The sequence below is a fragment of the Trachurus trachurus genome (assembly GCF_905171665.1).
Source record: "Trachurus trachurus genome assembly, chromosome: 21".
In the NCBI taxonomy this organism is placed as follows: Eukaryota; Metazoa; Chordata; class Actinopteri; order Carangiformes; family Carangidae; genus Trachurus; species Trachurus trachurus.
In genome coordinates, this window is record NC_139899.1 from 25321358 (window position 1) to 25342380 (window position 21023).

General features: G+C 42.5%; 1 protein-coding gene across 1 annotated transcript in view; it reads left to right on the top strand.

Moving 5' to 3' along the window:
* man1a2 (mannosidase, alpha, class 1A, member 2) overlaps positions 1-21023 on the top strand; it is a 176703-nt gene that overhangs the window by 94080 nt on the left and 61600 nt on the right. Inside the window, exon 6 of the mRNA XM_083997156.1 lies at positions 12742-12822. Within this exon, the coding sequence (XP_083853282.1) occupies positions 12742-12822 (81 nt within the window). The remainder of the gene's footprint in view (positions 1-12741; positions 12823-21023) is intronic.

Genomic DNA, 21023 nt, shown 5'->3' on the forward strand with positions numbered 1-21023 from the left:
GTAAGTTCCCAAATGTTACAGTGAGTTTAGCTGCAGCTGTTGCGTGTGTGTGTGTGCACGTCGTCCACATTGAGGGAAGTTTGACCTTTGAAGTGCGGATGTTTTTTTTTTTGCCCGTTTCACTTTATCAGCTCATAGTTTTAAGATGAAGACAGATGAGTTTGGTATTTACAGAAGTGCATGAACAGTTTATACGAGTGGCCTTCACCCCTCATTTAGACGACAGTTAGAAGATGTAGATGATGTTTTTAAATATGTTTTGAATTGAACAAAACAATCTTTATTCATTGTGCTGCAGTGCATCATAATGAGATTAAAACGAATATCACAATATAATACTGACACGTGATATGAATAAAAACAATGCTGTTATGAATATAATAACAGTGCTTCTGAGAATATCATTTCCTAAATGAGTAATAAATAAGAAATTGCACTGAAAACATATTAATATGAAAGTATTTTTCATCTTTCATTGTTTTTCTTCTCATTTAAAGAAAACATCTGTGGCAAAAACTAGAGAATTAAAATGGATAACAGTGTCAGCAGGCAGATGGTGAATCAACAAGTGATTAATCTTGTCTTGTTTTCACTTCAGCCCTAAATATATTTGATAGCAAAATGTTGATTTCCTATTGTATTATTATACCCGACAAGGTAGTTGCTTATATCCAGGAACATGCTGAAACACACACGTCTCATAAATGTTAATCAAACGAGATAAATGTAAACGAGCCAAAATTTTTACAGTTTGGATCCAGTTAGAGCCAAACCTGTGCAAATAATTATCTCGTTCTCACTGGCGTCCAAATTAGCTTGATCGTGCAAAAGCTTCTCTCTCTCTCTCTCTCGTCTAATATCCAGTCGTCAAAAGCACAGTTTTCTGTTTTTCAACAAAAGTGCACACAGTGTTTTCTGTGTTTATGTTTGTGTGCCACCCTCGCTCCGACACCTCTCACTTTCAGCTGCCCACCCGCCGCCGCCGCCGCCGCCGCCACCTCGCACCCCCAGCAGCAGCAGCAGCAGCAGCAGCAGCAGCAGCAGCAGCACATCCACCAGCTCCAGCACTAATGAATGATTAAATAGCTGCCATGTCAGGTTGAGCCAAGCAGTGAGTCATTGTTTGAGTCTCCAGTGTCCTGGTGGGGCCCCCGCACTGCAGCGCGCTGCCCTGCCATGATGAATGTGTCGGCATGAGGTCTGCGTCCAATCCACGGCCCCGGTCCAGAAGAATCCGCCGAATTAATGGACTTCTCGTTAACTGACGCATTAATAAACTCGCCCCCCTTCACCTCTGGTTCGGGGAGACGATGCGGCAGAGATGGAGGGATAAATTAACGCGACGCTGTCAAAAGGCCCTGGGTTTGATGAACCAGATTTAATTACACAGGAGGGAAGAGTGTGCTTATAAAAAACAAAAAACATCATCAGCACTTTAATGTTACACACGACACATGAGGAGCTGCAGAGTTGTCTTTCACCATGAGTTACACACAGCGCTGTTTATTTTTCATGACACTGCTGAGCTTTCATGGTCCTGCGCGGTGAGAGCTGTCATGTTTGTCATGTTTAGACGCCCCCACTCTTCCTCCTCCTCCTCCTCCCCCTCTTCCTCTCCTCTGCTTTTACACTTCCCCTGCAACATTTAGCTGAATGTGAGAGATGTTTGACAGTGACTTCCTCAGCCTCCTCTGCTCATCTCTCTCTCTCTCTTTCTCTCTCCGTCGTCACCTGGAAACAAACTATCCTGTTTTTTTTATCCTCCAGTGAAAGATTTGAAGTATGCAGACACATACACACATACACACAGTGAGTGAATAAAAGATAATAAATAAATCGGTTGCAACCTCTGGAGGCTACACCAGCAGATACAAGATACCATGTATGATTTATATAAACGTTTTTTTTTTATTTTCTTTTATAACGGCTGAATGCTGAAGGTTTTATTGTGTATTGGCCTCCAATGTAGCATCACTTGTTGCTGTGAGTTCTTTTCAACACAGCGGGCTGTCGATAAGTGAGCAAGGCTCGAAGGAAATACGTAGAAGAAGAAGGTCGAACTGTGCTCAGCTACTGATATTTACAGTTTTAAATACTGAGCAATGCATCAGTTAGTTGGATTATTGATCGGTCAGCAGCGTGTGGTTCATCGGTTCACGCTTTTTTTTACTTCTACAGTATATTTCTTATTCTTATAAACATTCTACATTATTACTGATGTTTCTCCACCATATCCCCTATACACACTCGCCTGCAGACATACTGTAGTGTTGGTTCAGTCATCCCTAAAACATCCTCCTGCACCTGACATTTTATTAAATACCTACAGATCTCACATTTTAATATGTTTGTTGATGTTTTAGGATCTGAAAACATCAGTCTGACAGTAAATCAGGGATAAAATGGCTGCTCTGGCACAGGAAGTAGAGCAACATTAATACAAGCAGCTGTAACATAACAAACAAACTTTAGCCACATAATTAGAGTGAATAGAAACATGCACATGGATAAGGAAATGTTCAATTCCATCACAGGTGACTAAAATAGACTAAATAATCCCAGAGAATTGCAATACTGAGTAAGAAAAATACTGTACAGTACCACTTCATAACTAAAGATATCAGTGAACCAGTGAATCAGTTTTCTCTGTTGTAATCCATTACTTCTTTCCACCAGACTTATAAGTTGAAGGTTTTGTGTGGTGTCTTGAATGGGTCCATGTAACACTGGTGTGTGAGTGTTTGTATCTGGTAGAAAAGCACTGTATCATCGTGGTGTGTGCCGTGCAAAGAGCTCTGAATGGTGGATGAGACCGGGGGAAAAACGATGTAAGTGCAGTCCATTTACCGTTTAGAGAATAAACGGTAAATTGAACAAGTCTCGGTCGTAGCTCAGCAGTGAACTCGGATCAGACCGGATCGTCTCTGCTCACGGCGCCGTCAGAAAAAAAAAGAAACACACACAACACTTAAGGCGAGAGTCCCTCACTTTATCTCCATCGCCTGTCTCTGTTTCCATCACAGAGAGGTTTATGGTTTGTTTGTTGTGCTCAATTATTTATGGTATGCATGGGGGAAGAGCAAAACACATGCAAAGTGTAGTACATCAAGTGTTATTCTATGTAAGTATGTAGCTCCATCCACCAGCAGGCAATGAGGAAAATATCACTAAATAATGATAATAATAGTTGTATTACCATAATTAACTCATTGAGTGCCAACCACGTAATTTCTCGTTTTTCGTTCCCATGCGTTGAGTGCCAAAAACGTAATTTTACGTTTTTTGCTTTTTTTTTTTAATTATGAAAATAGACACTTTAATACACATTATATGTAAATTTGGGGACTCTACGACGAGGAGAACTGAAATAGATGACGATCAAAGTCACATGACTACGGAGCCCGTGATATATCATGGAATAAAAAAAATATAAGTCGTTCCCACGAAATAGCAAGTCGTTCCCACGAAATAGTAAGTCGTTCCCACGAAATACCTAAATCGTGGGAACGAATTACTATTTCGTGGGAACGACTTGCTATTTCGTGGGAACGAAATACTAATCCTACTCCTGGACACATATGCGCCGATTCCGTGGGCGCTCCGGTGCACGAGCAGCCACCCACTGACCAGGTTGAGCACCCACTGAGGGGGCACGCCACCAGATGTGCATTTCTCCGTGCCGCCTCGGCCCCTCAGCTGTGTGTCTGTGGGTAGCTCGTGTGTGCTAGCCTGTGTCAATGTGTGTATTAACACTAGAACCGCCAACATTCTAATCCCCCTTAAAACGCCACGGCGGTCTCGTCATGTGTAGCCTAATTACATTGTTTCCAGTCGCAAACAGTTCTGTAAGTGGAAAACATAATAAGTGTTAGTCCTTCTTCATATTATGTTGTGTTGGGGTCTTGATTGGATGTGGTTGGGGGGTTAGACTGAGTGATGTTACAGCACCGATGTTGCACCTACAGCACACACTTCTGCCTACAGTTGAAAGTGACGCATCTGGACACGTGTGCTGCTCTCATGTCAAGAGTCGATGTCGCTGTTCACTGGATTTTTATTTTTTCTAGGTCAGTTTGTTATCAACTCCAGTGTTTTACAGTTGTTCTACCTGGATAGGCTACTACGTAGTTTAGGCTCCACGCCCACAGAAACCTGTTATTACCGGACTGGACAGCAGCCGAGAGAATTAGGCTATTATTACGTTATAATTCAATAATCATTATGAACGAGAGTGAGTGCTATATATATGGCGCTTTATATAACACAGACTAATCATGATCTAGTCTGTCCTGAGCCCACAAAATAAAGTTTGTGAAGTGTCTGTGTAACGGAGCTCCACGCACCTCCGTTACACAGACAGTCCGCGCACCTCCGTTACATCTGCACGGAGCACACGTCAGCTGACAGCAATATCCTCATCATTATAATACCTGAGCCACCAACCGATCCCCCCTCCCTCACGTCCCGAGGAGTCTCCTGGACATATCCTGTATTCTCTGATTTTCCTTTTTCTTTTCTAACCGGCCTGTTTCAGTTATTGCCCGTATACACCCGGTCTCTCTCTCTCTCTCTCTCTCTCTCTCTCTCTCTCTCTCTAACTGCAAAATGGAAACATTGTAATAATTGCTGTGTGATCACAGCTGGACACAGCGATCTATAACAGCCGGTGCGAGGTATAATTGCTCAGAAATCGAGTGTGTTTCATTTTAACTCATTGAGTGCCAACCACGTAATTTCTCGTTTTTCGTTCCCATGCGTTGAGTGCCGAAAACGTAATTTTACGTTTTTTGCTTTTTTTTTAAATTATGAAAATAGACACTTTAATACACATTATATGTAAATTTGGGGACTCTACGACGAGGAGAACTGAAATAGATGACGATCAAAGTCACATGACAGCTCATGATCTGGAAGTTTTTATCATAACTCGGCTTCTGCAAACGAGTTCTGCATGCAGATGCAGCGCAGCTGCTGCTCTGCTCTCACCCGCGCTGCTGCTCCAGCTGCTCGAGCTGCTCGGAGCTGAACCAGGAAGCTCTCAGCCGACAGTCCGCCCGGTCTTCAGCTGGAGCAACACCGTGTCCTCCCCAAAGTCCTCCCGCGGTAAAATCTGATGGTCTCTGGACCAAAGCAGACCGGCATCACCGACCCGTACCACAGAAGGACCACGACCACCGGCGGGACCGGTCTTCCCGAGCCGCGGTGGCCGACTGACCCTCACGCTCCGCTGGGAGAAGCTGTGACACGGCACGGTGCGTCTGTGTTATTGTTGTTTAGTGGCGCCCCCCCCGCCCCCGATGGTGGTTTTGTGAATAGAACAACAACTGTTGTATATATTTATCTTATACGAGCCCTTTGATCCAGAAATGCGAGTGTCAGAAGAGCGACAGACACAAACAGCGCACCTTTCATAAAAGACGCTCTATCTCCTTTTCTAGAAAAAAAGGAGGGATTTTGGTGAAACCCAGCCATGTTTAGCTTGACTTTTCTCAGGAACGGAGGCACGTAGAAACAAACGGTTTGTGGTCACTTGAAGCATTAAGGTAAACCTTTCAATTGAGCCACAGTATGTGTTGGTGGCAATAATATAGAATACACTATGGCTCTACATAAAAAGTCAAAAATGGTCTAAATTGCCGGTACACTTGACTAAAACTTTGGAAAGGAGCGCGGCACTCAATGAGTTAAGACATTGGTTAATTAATTTAGGGACAGGACAAGATAAGCTTCTGAGCCATACTGTATCGTTTTATATGTATTTCATTATATTTTTCCAGTGTAAGATCAATTAATTTTATTTCTTAGTCTTGTTCAAAATAAAGGAGAATAAGAAAGTAAGAACATCAATAAAAAAATGTTTTAAAACATTCAACACAAAAAAACCTGTTTATTTAATTTATGAATAACTTCCAGAAGAGAAATATTGGAGAAACTTAATGTGGAGAATTTGGGCACGTGTTCAATTAAAGGTGATTATTGTTGTGTGTGTGTGACAAACATTTAGTTCACACACTTTCCAAGGTTAGTCATAAAAGGAGAAGTTTAGAGTTTATAGCTCCGTAATAAAAGTTACACGTGTGAGGATGATGAGAGTCTGAGGCCAGTGGCTGGCAGTCGGTTGACGTCACATTGGTATTAGTATCGGCTCAGCTTGCTTGGAACCTTGTGAGAGGCGTTGCCAAAAAAAAGTACCAGGTACCAGGTACTATCTGTAGTGAAAAGGGAAAAAAACAAAAAACGAGTCGAGCCGAGGAGAGCTAGTGGATAAGGGCCAAGAGAGAAGGTTGTTTGACAAATCTTTACTGGGCCGTACAGTACAGTGGACATTAATCCAGAGGAGAAGGTTGGTACAGTTTGTCCTTCATAGCTGTGTGGTGACGGAGGATCAGAGCACTAAGGGGAGGGGGGGCTCTGTCGTCCTATTTCGTACCAAAACAATCCATTAAAAATCAAACTTCTCATCTGGCACCGCTCTCACGCGTCGTTGCACGATCTCCGTCGCTCCTCGCCGCGCGCTCCGTTGTTCACCGCAGGTGTTTTCAAACCGGCGACTGTTTTACAGCTCCGCCGCTCATTGGGGGTTTTGTGCTCCTAAACTGCAGGTTGTAAATGGATAACAAGTGGGGCTGACTGACAGACTGGGAGCTCGACAGATGGATGCTGCACAACAAAGCTGGCCTTCAGCTTTTACGAGAGCTTCCTGTCCCTTCATCACTCAGCTCAACGCGACAGCCACTCAGCGCCGCACCCACTCCGCGACTAGCAGCTCCTGCTGTTCTGCTGTTTGCTCCGGCTCTTTCATTCCTCAGATCAATTGTGCACTTCAAAAAAAAAAAAAAAAAAAAAAGAGAGGGAGAGAATTCAAGTTGTTCTCTGTTTGACAACATTGGATGTTAAAAGGAAACACTTTAAAGTTGAATGGAGGTTTATACGGCGTCTGACACCGGTGTCGACATGATGAATGGTGGCTGAAAAGTCTCCATTGCTGCTACTTGCATCATGTAAAAAAAGAAAGATCTGGGTCTAAAGGTCGTCCTGTTATCAGTTTGATGTAGCAGAGTTTTATATAAATAAAAACATAGATAATTTTCCAAAGTACAGTACATGTACGCACAAGAAAAAATATGTTTTTCTGCTTTAAACTGTATAAATCAGATCAACAACAGTATGAACATCTATATAATATAGTAGTTGATCTGACTTTTAATGGTGGAGACAGAAGTCCTTGTTCCTGCTGCAGCCTCAGTGAGCTCAGTGCAGCAGCACATGGACCAGTTCTTCATCTGAGCAGAATAAGACGGTGGAGTTACAGTCTTTTGGCCATTTTTGCCTTTATTTTGTTAGGACAGGAGAGACAGATGGAAAGGTTAGGAGGAGAGAGAGAGACGAGTTGACATGCAGCTTACCGTTGGCTGCTGCAATTAGGACAAAGCTCACATGAAACAAACTCTACTCATTGAGCCATCTCACATTTTTAATGAAAATACTTGAATCATTTCAACATATAAAGAACCTTAAAGAGGAACTATGAACTTACAACAGCTTTGGAGTATTTGTGATGGTTAAATAAATGACGTGTAACTTGTTCCAGGGAGAATGGAGGCTCTCTGCCTTCCACCTAGCATCTCTTGCCAGTAAGATCAGAGCCTCCGACCAAGTGTCCCAGCTCTCGTCTCTGCGGCACCATGACGCAAATGTGCCCCGTAACCCGTAATCTCTTTTTTATGACAGATAAGCTTGCACAAATATACGCATCTTAACATCATATAACATCATCTATGGCTCTATTGATCGATTTCTCACCGGCTTCGTTGAAAACAAATACACCTGGCCAGGAGGAGGGTTAGCAAAACAGAGGAAAAGCGACCGGACTTGCATAGTTCCCCTTTAAACGACACAACTCACACTTTCCAGGTTGAACATTCACAATAAATTCACAGAGCAGAAACAAAAATGCAGACTCTACCCAAAAAGTTAATCATAATAACTTCAGACCAGATCGCCCACCCATCCCTGGAGGAAAAAAAAAAAGAAAAAGATTGATTGAGATATATGCACTGTTGGACAAAGTGGGGGTCTAGTAGTCATGATTAAAATAAGGTGGGTGGAGCAGAGAGGAGTCACTTGGACTCTCTGCTCAGCTCAACTGCACACAGGGGATCTACTGTGGAGGGGAGGCTCAGCTCCAAGTAACACTGGTACTTTACATTATCACACTCACTCTGATGATGTGCAAAACCATTAGAAGTCAAGGTCGATCGTAGGTGGCACTGTGCTTATTGCAGGTGAAGCAGCTTTTTTGTTTTGTTTTGTTTTGTTTTGTTTCAGACCTGTCGCAACCAACCGGCCCAGATAGGAGGAGGTTCTGTGTCGGATCACAGTGGGACCTGCTGTGGTCCGCACAGTAGATAAGAAAAAAAATAAAAAAAATTCTGGGGTGGGAAACCACAGTCCTGTGTGGGTGGAGAGACGCCAAGAGGGACTGTACATTTTCCATATAATTCTATCGCTTGAGTTTCCCAGCAGAAGTAGTATAACAATTTACGACGACAAAAAAGGCCAAGAAGCACAAAGAGCCCAGGGGGCGGGGGCGTGGGGGGTTGGGGGGTGAGGGGGGGTTGGAGCTGGAGGTCAGGGGCAGAAAGGCGGTAATTTGGTTAGTACCGCTGACCCAAAACCGCAGGCTGTGTCGCTGGTGGAGCGTTGAAACAGGGTTATGAATATTGTCTGATGATGACACCTGTTCCTGCCTGAAGGCTGCACTTACCTTATGAGGAGAAATAAAAGAACACACACACACACACACAGAGACACACACACGCTACCGAGTGAAAAAACTGCAATAATGAATATTTTTCACAACCTGGTGGACACTTTAAAGCCGCTTCGTGTCCCTCCATCCTGCCGAGGTCAGGCAGACTCACCGGGTAAAAACCCTCTCACCTCCTGTATATTTTAACTTCCTCCATCAAGAGCCAAGGTCACTTTGCAGTTTGCAAATAGCTCTCAGCATTTGAATGTAATGGGGCTTCGAGAGGTTCCTGTTGATTAATGCTGCAGAGTTGCCATGGCATCGAGAAAAAAAATTGTCAGACGACGGACTGACAGTCGGAGAAAGAAATGTAAATGTTGTTGCACGAGCTTGTGTTCTGCAGCAGGTTGAGTGCAGAGGGTCACGGGGGTCGTTGAAGGCCGCTGAGGCGACCGTGGCATCTGGGAGAGAGGCAGCAGGGTGAGAAACTAGATGTGGTTGAGAGTTAACGGTGCACACTTGGGCCTCTCTCTCTCTCAACACCTCAAGCTAAATAATAATGAGGGTTACAACCTTGAGCTTAATTAGAGAAAGAAATATGCATAAACTTTGCTGCATTTATCCACACACAGGTGGCTTGTTATAAATGTCTGGTTTAACATTTTTAATTCGGAGGAGCTCTGAAGTCAGATTTCTTTTTTAGTGCGTGTAGATTGAATATAGAAATGATCTTATAGAAACACCAGTCAGTACATTTACATGCACAGCTTAATCAAGCTATGCTTAAAATTTGATTTTGGCGTCCAATCAGACTTCTGTCCTTGTCCCAGTTTACATGCAACAGAGAAAATCGAATAACTGACGGTTTCCGCTTCCTCAAGCGGCAATATGCGTCGTTTCAGCGGGTTAATACGGCCCCCTGTCCTGTTGACTTTTCTGTCCCAGAGTAAAAAACTGAATATGAACAATTTAATAAGCTTAATGAATTCTCAACTACAGTCCTCAACCAGACCCGCCGTTTAATTAAAATAAAACATAACCTCTCGCTGGTCGCACTGTGTGAAATGCACTGAATCAGCGCTGATGACGGGTTTTCGGGCGGCTTCTCTGCTCCACTTTGCGCCGTCTCTACTATTGTGGAGCATGCGCTCATGCATTGTCCAGTTTCAATCCGATTACATGCAGAAGAAAATCGATTTCCAGTTGTTGGAGTTGGAGAACTCTGATATTAGTCGGACTAAAGCGTTTACATGCACTCAGTTGTCCAGTTATAGTGGGATTAAGGCAATAATTTGTTTCATGTAAACGTACTGAGTGATGAATCAGATCCTCCAGGATTTGTTTATAGGAAGACGATTTCAGTTCCTGTTCCGTCTGAAAGACCAGTGTCTTCGCAGCTTCCTCCTGCTTTGCATTTTCACTCGTGCACTGATGAGACCGAGTGTGTCGACATCTGCCACAGTGTTTTGTTTTGTTTTCGTTCGACACTGGACTGTGCCAAAGTCAAACATTTACAGTGTGTGCACTGTTTCTCTAAAGATAAGTGAGATTTGATGAGTGGAAGTACAGTACAGTAGCACCTCCCGTGTTTTATAGTGTATTTGATAAGATTTGTAGCCATTGTTTGTGTCTGTAGGAGAGGAGAGGATGCCCACCTTCACTGACTTTAAAAAAAACCCACCTCAGTGGCTGTAGAGAACCGGGGCTGTGACAGGAAAGAGTATTTTTCATTACATGTTGCTGGGAGTCATGGGTTATGCAATCATCCCCATCCTCAGTAATCGTCGTGAATTAATGATTTAAGTGATGTGGTGCCTGTCGGTCGTGGCTGATTGCTCGGCCTGCGTCTGTGAAGTCTCTGCATGCACAACGACCTGTAACTGCAACGTAACGACTGTGCAGAGCCACGGAGACCTCCGGCAGCCGGCAGAGGAAGGAGAGGAGAGGAGGGGTGGGGGTGTGTGTATGTGGGCTCGGTGTGTAGATGTCTGTGCCCGTGCATGCATACACTCAAATGACTTGAGTCTGCAAGTAGGAAGTACAGTAAATTCAATTTTTACACTATGAAATGTATGAAATGCACAACAACCTGAAACGTGCAACCAAAAAAAATAAAACTGCACTGTGCTGGAAATCTGGAGTGGGTGATGAAAAGTGTCTATGGAAGATTTCCTTGCTTACTTTTTTTAACTAGCAATAGCAACAATGTGACTCTGTATGTTTGTTTACAGCCACAAGGAGCCAAATATTTCAGATTAATCAAGTCTAAGACATTCACACTCTGACTCAGTGAAGTATCAGCTCAATAACAATAAAAATCACTGCTCGCTTGTTTTCATAACATCTTGCTACAGTATGCTAAACATATCGGATATTATACGTTGCTATGGATATCTATGTAGTATATTATGGATGTAGTATTGATATGGATATTTATGCAGTAGATACTATAAACCATGATGAGTAGAAAGGGGTGGGAATTCTATAAAAGTGTATACTTATTCCTTTTCGAACTTGTGCATATTATGATTTGATCATACTGTTACGTCCCAGCCTAGGGGAACTGGATGCAACATGACCTGTTGAGCCCCCTCGCTCCTCCCATCCCCAAGAAAATGGCCAAAAGCAGGGTTTTCACTCTATACAGTAGCCTTTATTTTGCTCGGACATGAGAAACGGCCCAAAACAACAAACAAAACTCAGTTCTCTAAACTGACCTACTCAAACAAAGAAAACCAAAATACAGGGATCTAACCTAACTAAGGTGCAAAAACAGGAGAAAAAGGGTTTAAAATAAAGGGCTTCTCATTCCTACTGGCTACTACGTTAATATAAGGGTTAACAAAAGGTTGCAGAGACACACACATCAGGCCTTGGTTGGGGATGAGGGAGGGAGAGAGAGCGAAGGTCGGAACCAGGCAGCTTTAATAGTCCCCATCCACCAATCAGCAGCACTCCTCCTCGGCCATGTGGTCCTGCAGCACACACCTGCACACACACACTCTTCCACACACACACTGATTGCATAGGGAGACAGAGAGACACAGGCACCACACACAGCATAACACACACAGCCTAACACTAATAAACATAGGGCTATAACACCTCCCCACCAAAATTTTTTTTTTTCATATATATATTTATATTTTCATTTTAGACACTTTCGTTCGAAATCAATTCATTTATTCATTCATCTTCGCAGTCTTTTAGACTAATATGTCAGTCAGTGGCGTTGAAAAGTTTGAAAGACAGGTGTATTGTCAGGTTTTTCTTTACGACCTTGGAAGTTGTGCTTGTGCGCGGATACAATTTCCAGCCGATGATTTTGATTCGTGACGGAGGAATGAGTGAGGAGATGATTCATCTCTCTCCCATTTGGATGTTTTCAATGTAACGTGAGGATTCACATTCAGAAACTATTAGCTTTGGTTATCCTGTCTTTCTCAAACAGCTGCCACAGGACATGTCTTTATCATCTGATACACGTAAAGTATCTACAGTATGATGAGATGTTTGTTTGTTTGTTTGTTTTGAGCGTACTCGTATGCATTTCAGGCACAGAAACTTCCCCTGCTTCCCTCAAATTATATTCAGATGAGGATCCAGCCTTTGGGCTCCTAAGTTGTTGGTGAAGGTGTGTGTTTTTCCTGTTTTGTGAAGAAATCAGATCTCTTCCATTCTCCATCTGTGTCTTTGAGGTTTCTATTTGAAGGTTGCGCAAACCAGTTGATACAAACACAGTAGAGACAGCGGAGATGAAAGGAAAAGACAAACCGTGCTGTTGGTCCACATCACAAAACTCATAAGAAAAAAATCCTGACTCCTAAAGAAAGAACAGATGAAAGGACAAAAACTCAAGACGGGCTGACGGTGACAGAAATGAAATGAAAACTTTACTTTGAAAGGAGACGGAGACAAATCCATCAAATATACAAACAAAAAAAACTAAACAAAGATTTGTTCTGTGTTCTTCTCTCCTGTTTACCCAGAATGCAGAGGTGTCCGTGTTTGAGGTCAACATTCGTTTCATAGGAGGACTGCTGGCCGCCTACTACCTCTCTGGACAGGAAGTAAGTGCTCGCCCACTGTGTGTAGTGTGTGTGTGTGTGAATCAGAAATCAGAAATATTTTTATTGCCAAGAGCAAAGGTCAGTTTACAGCACAAGGAACTTGACGTGGTGTCAGGTGCAGACACAAAGGTACAAAAAATAGTAAAAGGTAGCGATACAATAACATTTTTTAATAAAATAAGATATCATAAAATAAAATAGAATACATTTAAATATTCTAGTGCAAAAAATACGCATATACAATTTAGGATTTATATAAAAAGAATAAAATAGAATAAAGATGAAGATAGATATACAGTATGTATACAGAAAAAGTTATTGTGCAAATTGTGTGAGTGACTGTGTGAAGCTGAACCTGATGAACTGCACTTGTTTTGAATTAAACCAAAAGAAAAGAGTGAAACACGACAGAAAAATGTTTGGTTTAAGAGGTGAAGGAGAAGAAATCCTCTCCTCCATCTTTTCTTCTTCTCCTCCTCCGTTGCACCTCCTCTCATTCTTCATTTCCGGTTGTTCAGGTCCTTCGGCAGATTTTTGGGGTTTTCTGTAAAGTAAAGTATCAGGTTGGCAGTTAAAACCAGCCGTGCATCTCTCTCTCTCTCTCTTTCTCTCTCTCTCTCTCTTTCTCTCTCTCTTTTTCTTTCCTGGTTCCTTCTCTCTGTCCACCTCAGCTTTCATGCCCGTCCGAGCGGCGCTTCCTTCTGTAATGGGAGCAAATAAATCAAGTGTGTGCTCCGTTCGCCGCCCACGCCCACCGGTGCTCTGTGTCATGATCTCATGTGGTCCTTGCGAGTGCCGGCCAACGCATCCATCTCCGAGGAGGACGCCACCTTCCTCCTTCGTTATCGGGCACTTTACCTAAAAAAAAACTGCCTGAGAACACATTCATAGATTTATTTATTTATTTATTTATTCTTTAGGTTCTGGCTCCGTGAAGCCTCCATTTGTTTGTTTGTTCTGGGCCCCGCAGCTGTCAGAAAGTTTCCCCCCATCGTGCTGCTTTAAAATACTGAAGCCATGCAGCGTTGGAGCGCATGAACAGATCGTGAATCATGGAGCACAACAACAACACAAAAAAACAAAAAAAACACAGCAGCATCAGTGAATGACTCCACAGTGTGCATCAGTGAACAATGCCAACACAGCTGTGTCAGTTTTACGTTGTTTACTCTCTGCAGCCGTACCACACCTACAGATTAATGCTGCAGTGGCTCAAAAGTACATCTGAAGTGTAACTGTGTTCGTCATGAGGCTGGAAGTCTTTCAAATATTATTCATAACTTCCTTCGACAACACACTCGCACATAAACCTCCCTCAAAAGAAGACACGTAATGTTATAAAGAACTAACATTGTTGTGCATGCTGCATTTTTCAACGTGAAGTAAGATAGTTATTTGCCCGTATCGAAAACAAATAATCCACCATGGCCAAAATAAAGATAAATAAACATTTACACACAACTTTTGCACATGAAAACGTACACATGCTTAACTTCATGCACTGTATGGAATGTGCTGAAACATGATTGGAGAAAAAATGTAAAAAATATCCTGATCGCCAAGGCCTGAGAGAATCATATTAGAAAATGAAAAAGCTTATTCAATGTTGATCTGTGTGCTTATTTTTTTTGCTTAAATTCTGTGACATTCAATTTCCATTTTGTTTTTATACTCATATAACTATTAATCCATTCATGTGAGATCATTTCAGCATACATATTGTGATAGCCGAGGTTGTGCTGAAAAAAAAAGAAGATGTTATTAATTGACTGTGGATGAAAAGGTTGAGATTAAACACGCATTAATAGACAGAGGGACCAGGCGGTGGTTGTTTTTTTAAGGGTTAATATTAGATCAGCCATCGTTAATCTTGGATCTGAAGAAAAACTGATTGCAGATTCTTGGTTCACGGTTCACGGTCAGACTTTTCCTGCTCTCCATCAGCTGTGATTGGTGTGGGCTGGACCCGGAGCTGCTCCAATCAGGGCTCAGCAGGTCAGGAGAAGTGTCTTGGCTCAGAGTCGTGTGCACATCCTGCAGCTGTGGCCGTAACCAGCTGTGACACTTGGCCTTTCTACCATCAACTGCTTCCTCCTGTAGCTAATTAAAGCTAATTTCACTCCACTGTGTTACTGAAAACACTCTGAATTAGTGGTAAATACACTCGCAGGGCACCGCCGCCGCCGCTTTAACACTGAGGTTCAGCCGCTCGTTGCTTTTCAGTTGCAGCCTCAGTTCTTCTCTCCATGCGAGGGAGGAAACTTTCCTTTGATGTTGTGCTGCTCCGTGTTGACGTGATTGCATCACATCGCTCACGCTGCCAGTCTCCTGATCTATCACATCCCCCAAGGTTCTTCTGGTGCAGGATTCAGACCTGCAGTGTGTGGAGGTGAGGTGACTGAACTCACTGAACTCTCTTGTCGCGTTCATGAGACCAGAACCTTTCAGTTTTGTGGCTCGGTGCTTTATGACGGTGGACGTGGCCTTTAGCAGATGATAAACTGTGGCTCGGTGCTCAGACTGTGTCATTCAGATCGTGATTGATCGGTGTTCAGGGACCCGAAGTGACAGAGGAAGCTCCTCCTCCCTCCACATCTGGACTCTTGAGACAGAGCAGGTTCGGCCCCGTGGTTTAAAATTCAGACCCGATCACCTGCCGCCTGAGCAGAGATCTACATCCATCACACCAGGATGTGTTTCAGTCATCACAGTAAGGTAAGAGGAAAACACGTTTGCACACTGGTAAACGCTCCCCAAAAATGTATTAAAGGGCATTTCCAATCGTAATCAATGTTTACCTCAGATATAATCAGGTCACCTATGATCAGGTCATGTTATACCATCCATCCTCCCAACTGCAGCGTGTGGACGTTTAGATTCATTTTTGTTCAAGAATCTATTGTTTTTTCAATGTTCATGGGCTCCAGACTAATTTTAAAATTGTTCTGTGGTCGCAAGTAATGTCTTTTTGACCATCGTTTAAATTTTAAGATTCGCTTTACAATTAAATTAAATCAAAATTCGGACTTCCGCATTGTTCCTTTCCGGGTCAGAGAGCAAATGCCTCAGATGCTGTGTCTCAAATTCAGCAGCTGCAGCCTTCAGTCCCTCTACTGTTGTGTTCTCTGACCCGGTACGATTATAAAGTAGAGTATGGATGATATGAAATGAACATAGGTGACCTGTTACAGTATCTGAGGTCAACATTGATTACGACTGGAAATGCCCTTTAACTGGAAGGTCAACGTTTCGATCTTAACAGATCTTCTAATTTTTGGTTAGCAGCGGTGTGCAAAATTGTTTTCCTCTTTTACCTTACTTTTCTTTTTGTTCTGAACCTGTACTCACACACTGGATGTGCTACACGATACTACCCAGTTTTTTCAGTCATCAGCCACCTGGGTTTGATGAACATGTGTCCACTGCAGCCACAGACTTTAAGTTTGTGGATGACAGGAAGTGAAACCCGACCTTTGTTTGTCATTTCAACGTGAAAAAAACACAACAAAAACTTAATGATGACATTATTGTTGGATCTTTTTGGCCAGGTCTCTGCACCACCCAACACTTATGGTGCTGAGAATGCACTGCAATTTTGTGACACATTTGATTACATTGCGAATAAATTGTGCAATTTAGCAACACACTGTATAAGTGGTCACTGAAAAAGTCCTGGAAAATGATCTCAGGGATGTGGGAGCTGTGCTGAAGCTCCTCACCTGTATCTCCAGTGTGTATTATTACCACTGCTGCCACACGATTGGCTGATGAGATAAGTGAATTTACAGGCAGGTTTAATGAGTTGAGCAGCGTCTCCTTGGCAACAAAAATACTCCAACACACTTAAATGAAAAAGTTTGTCTAATTAAAGATTAGTATAAATATTGATATAGAGTAGTTGTGTTACAAAGCTCAGAAGAGAAAACTTTTTATTCACAGGTTTGAGTTGTTTTCAGAATAAGAGCTCAGTAAATTACTAACGTTCGGGTGATGTAGCGAAGCTTTATTACTCATGTGCAAAAAACAAGTTTGGCCTTCTCCCACTAATAATGCTCCTTAACATCGAAAAAATGCCCATTACACTTGGCCCGCCTGCAGCGAGTGATTAAAAGGTTGTGGGCCGGTGCTTTTTACTTTTCCTCTAAATCGCTCTGAATAACAACACGAGCTTGAAGTGGCTTACAAGCAAAAACTTAATGTCACTCTTAATGTCTCAGATCCACCTCCTCCACCCAAATCACTCTCCAGAGATAATAGAGGCAGAGAGGGAGACGGACGGGTGGGAGGAGGAAGAGGAGGGTGGGAGGAAGGCCAGCGATGGAGAGGAGAGGAGAGGGTGTTTGGAGGTGATGGTTACTGATAAAGAGATGGGAGTGGTGGAGGATGCGGATGATGAATGGCTGCTGGGGGAGAAAAGCGAGAGCGACTCATTCTTCACTCTCGCTGGATTTGTCCTTGAGCAAGGCACTTAACTCCTCGGCCGCTCCGGTCAACCAGCAGCTGACTAAACGCTTGTAACCGGGCAACACCCTCCTCCCTCCTCCCTCCCTCCCTCCCTCCAGGTGGCGAAGTGTGTGTGTGCGTGTGTGAAACTGTGAATATGAAGCAGCTCCGACTGCCTCGCTAGATGGAGGTTAAATTTTTTAAGAGCTGGATGGGGTGAAGCGGAGGTCGAGGAAAATCTTTCTATTTTTTCTAGTCGGATGTGGAGCTGTGTTGCAAAGAGCGAGGGAGCGAGTGAGGGATGGATGGATGGATGGAGGGAAGGAGGGATTTATGGGAACAAGACGAGGAGCAGGACTGAACTAGATCATTAGCACCTCAGAAAAACTGAGAGAGAAGAGGAAGGAGGAAGAGAAGAGGCAGAGACACAAAAACAGGATCAGAAATGAAACTGATGTGTCGACTGATGTGAGCAAAACATGGAGATAAAGAAGGAAAGGACACAAGAGAAAACACATTGATGAGGCTTAATGTGTTACACTTCATTATCTACCAGTTTGAAACAGGAAGTAAGTGCAACAACTGGAGAATTCACAAGTTCATTTACTGTAGGACGGTTTTCATCATGTTCAGCTCAGCTGTGTGTGCACAAACATAAACATACAGACTGGTGTGTCAATCATCAGTCGTATCCTGGTTTTCTGTTTACACACAATGAATAATAATGATTTATTTATGTCTATAGTTATAATGAAGTTAGTTAGTTTGTTTATTGTCCCTGAAGGGAAGTCTATTTTCACAGATCTGTACATATAAACGCCAACACATACACATTACACACCATCACAGATTCAGTGCATTTGTCATTTGTGGTAACTTAAAGTTTCTAGAGCTCAGTGCAAAAAGAAAAACATATGAGGCAAAACAGATAAAGAGACATTAGGGAAAACGATATAAATGAAAATGTTGGCTACGCGATGTTCAGTTCTCAGGCTGACACAGAAAAAAATCTGGATAATTAAGTCCCACATTGCTGCTATCCAACCAGTACAAAGGTAATTAAGTAAGAGTTGTCGACTCAGAGGTAAAAAAAATAAATAAATAAAACTTGGTCAGTAACATCTGGAAGAAGAGCAGACGACCTGGCAGCACAAGTTCAAGGTTTACTCCACTCCACAGTCACAAGGTTTCCGATACAGTTTGATTATTGAACCAGTCAGTGGTCAAATAGATCCGATCTGACAGTTTGAGGTCGGTTCCTTGAATCTGTGTTAGAAGAAGAGACCTTGAGACTTTGCATCGCCGCCATCTTGTCCACGTCGTAACACATAACCACGACTTGATGCATCATCGTCTTCACACAGGGTTACCTCTGTTTACGTCTGCTGCACGAGGTTGGGAGTTGAGCTTTTATTTTGGTAGCGGTGTTGGTTGTACATGTGAATTCTGGTTCTGGTCGTATAGTAGAGCAAAAGAGCTAAACAGTAGATGAAGATGGAGGAACATATGACTGACAGTCTCTGATTACTTCTTTCTAGTGACTTTGGACCAGTTCCTCCCCAGTAGTGAAACAACACTGGCTTTAATAGATGATGAATCTGTTTTGCATTTCCTGCATTAGCTGAAGGTTGGTGATCAGAACCAGGGCTGAAATCTACATATTTTTAGTTTTTCTTCCTCTCTTCTCTTCTCTTCTCCTCCCTAAAGCTTTATTGGGATTTAATTTTGTCTGTAAATGTGGAAACCGAAGCCACATCTGTGATATGTTGGTCTAATAACACACGAGAAATTACTGACCTGAATTTATCTTTGATGTGTTGAAAGTGGCTTCCAGTCAAGTTTTCTTCACTTTCTTCACTTTCGTCACTTTTGTCCTTTTTTTTAAACTCATATTTATCTGCTTTTTATTTTTCTTCTCTGTCATAGAAACGATAAACAAGTGGCACTCGCCCCGAGAGAGAAAGAGAAAGAGAAAAGGGGAAGTTTTTGATTCAAAGACGGGTTAAAAAAATCTGTTTAATTTAGAGGAATAAAATAAAAACAGAAGCAAAGACAGAGGAGAAAGACGAAGGGAAAAGAAAAGGAGACAACATAGAGATGGAGGTAGAGAAAGAGAAGAAGGAAAAGAGAGGAGGAGGAGGAGATCAGCATTCAGGAGGAGGAGGAGGAGGAGGAGGAGGAGGAGGAGGAGGAGGTGTTTGGTCCGAGCCGAGCAGCAGTGATGGATTGTGTTTACTCCTCTGTCTGTCCCCACCTTTTATTCTTTCACTTTCTCCTTCTGTTTTTCTATCTCTTCCTCCGGTGTCCTCGCCACCTTCTCCTCCCTTTCCTCCCTTTGTCTTCTCTCTCTCTCTCTGATCTTCACCTTCATCTCTTCCCTGTTGTCGTTTTTTGTTTTTTTTAGCTCCACTCTCATCTTCATCTTGTCCTCTCGTCCTCTCCTCTCTATTCTTTTATCTGTCGTCTTTGTCCTGTCCTTTATTTCTCTATTGAGCTTATTTTACTTCCTGTTTATGTCTCGTTCCTCCTTTCATCTTTATTCTCCCCTTCCCCTCTCTCTCTCTCTTCCTCCTTTGTATCTTCTCCTGTGTTCCCACCTTGTTTGTGTTTTACCTACTTTGTCATTTTTTCCGCTCTTTTCCTCCCAATTTCTCTTCCCCACAAAACTTTTCTTTCACTCTCTGCTTTCATCTGTTTTCATTGTCTTGTCTCTCTCTTTCTTTCCTCTCCACTTGTTTTCCTTTTTTTTTTCTCTTGCTTTATCACATGGCTCCAGTACATCCCTGCGCTCACTCCCTTTTTAATCCTTCACTTCCTTTAATCTTAAATACAGTAAACAGCCCTCTCTCTCTCCCTTCCTCTCCTCTGTCCTTCCCTCTCTTTCTTCCTTCGTCTCGTCTCACCAACGCCGTTCTTCCCTTTTTTCCTCGAGAACTCCATCGCTGCTCGTCCTTTTCCCTCCTCTCTCCCTCTGTTTATTTCTATCTTGTCTGCTCTGCTCTTTTGCTCCACTGCTCCTCACACTCCTCCTCCTCCTCTCTCCTCTTCACTTGTTTTTCATTTTGCCTGTATTGTACTTTTGCTTTTATCTCCTTCATTCCTCCTCCTCCTCCTCCTCTCAGATGACCAGGCCACCTCTCTGCTCATTAGTAACTTGTGAGACGTTCAGGTACGACTCTCTGGGGTCGGTGTAGACTGTAGAATAAAAATATTAAAGGTGAGTAGGAAACATTTTAAATGAGAGATTGCGAGTAAACTGACCCTCAGTAAACCTTTCAAAATAAAGTGTCACTGTTTAAAACTGAAAATGTGAAGAATTACCTCGCAAAGTTTTTTTTTTATATCCATTGATCTTCCAAAAGTTGCTCATATCACAAGTTAATGAGAAGTTTAAGGTCATGGAAGATCAGAAAATGTTTAATGGTATAAAAGTTGACATTTATGTTGCAGCATTGTGGCTTTAAGTAATGTCTTTCTTTTATATATATATATATATATATATATATATATATATAGATTGATTTTGATAATCACATTTTAACAGCATTAATGATAAAACACATCAACCTGTGTTATTAGACCTCAAGGACTCAAACACTTACACAGGGCTCCTTTTAATTTGAAGATCCTGTGGTATATTAAATGTCCCAGAGAAATCAAATAAAGGTTAATTGAGGTTTTAAACTATGACTGATTTCTTTAATCAACAACAAAGGTAACATTTACATCTTAACAAGGCAACAGTGATGAGGGTTTAA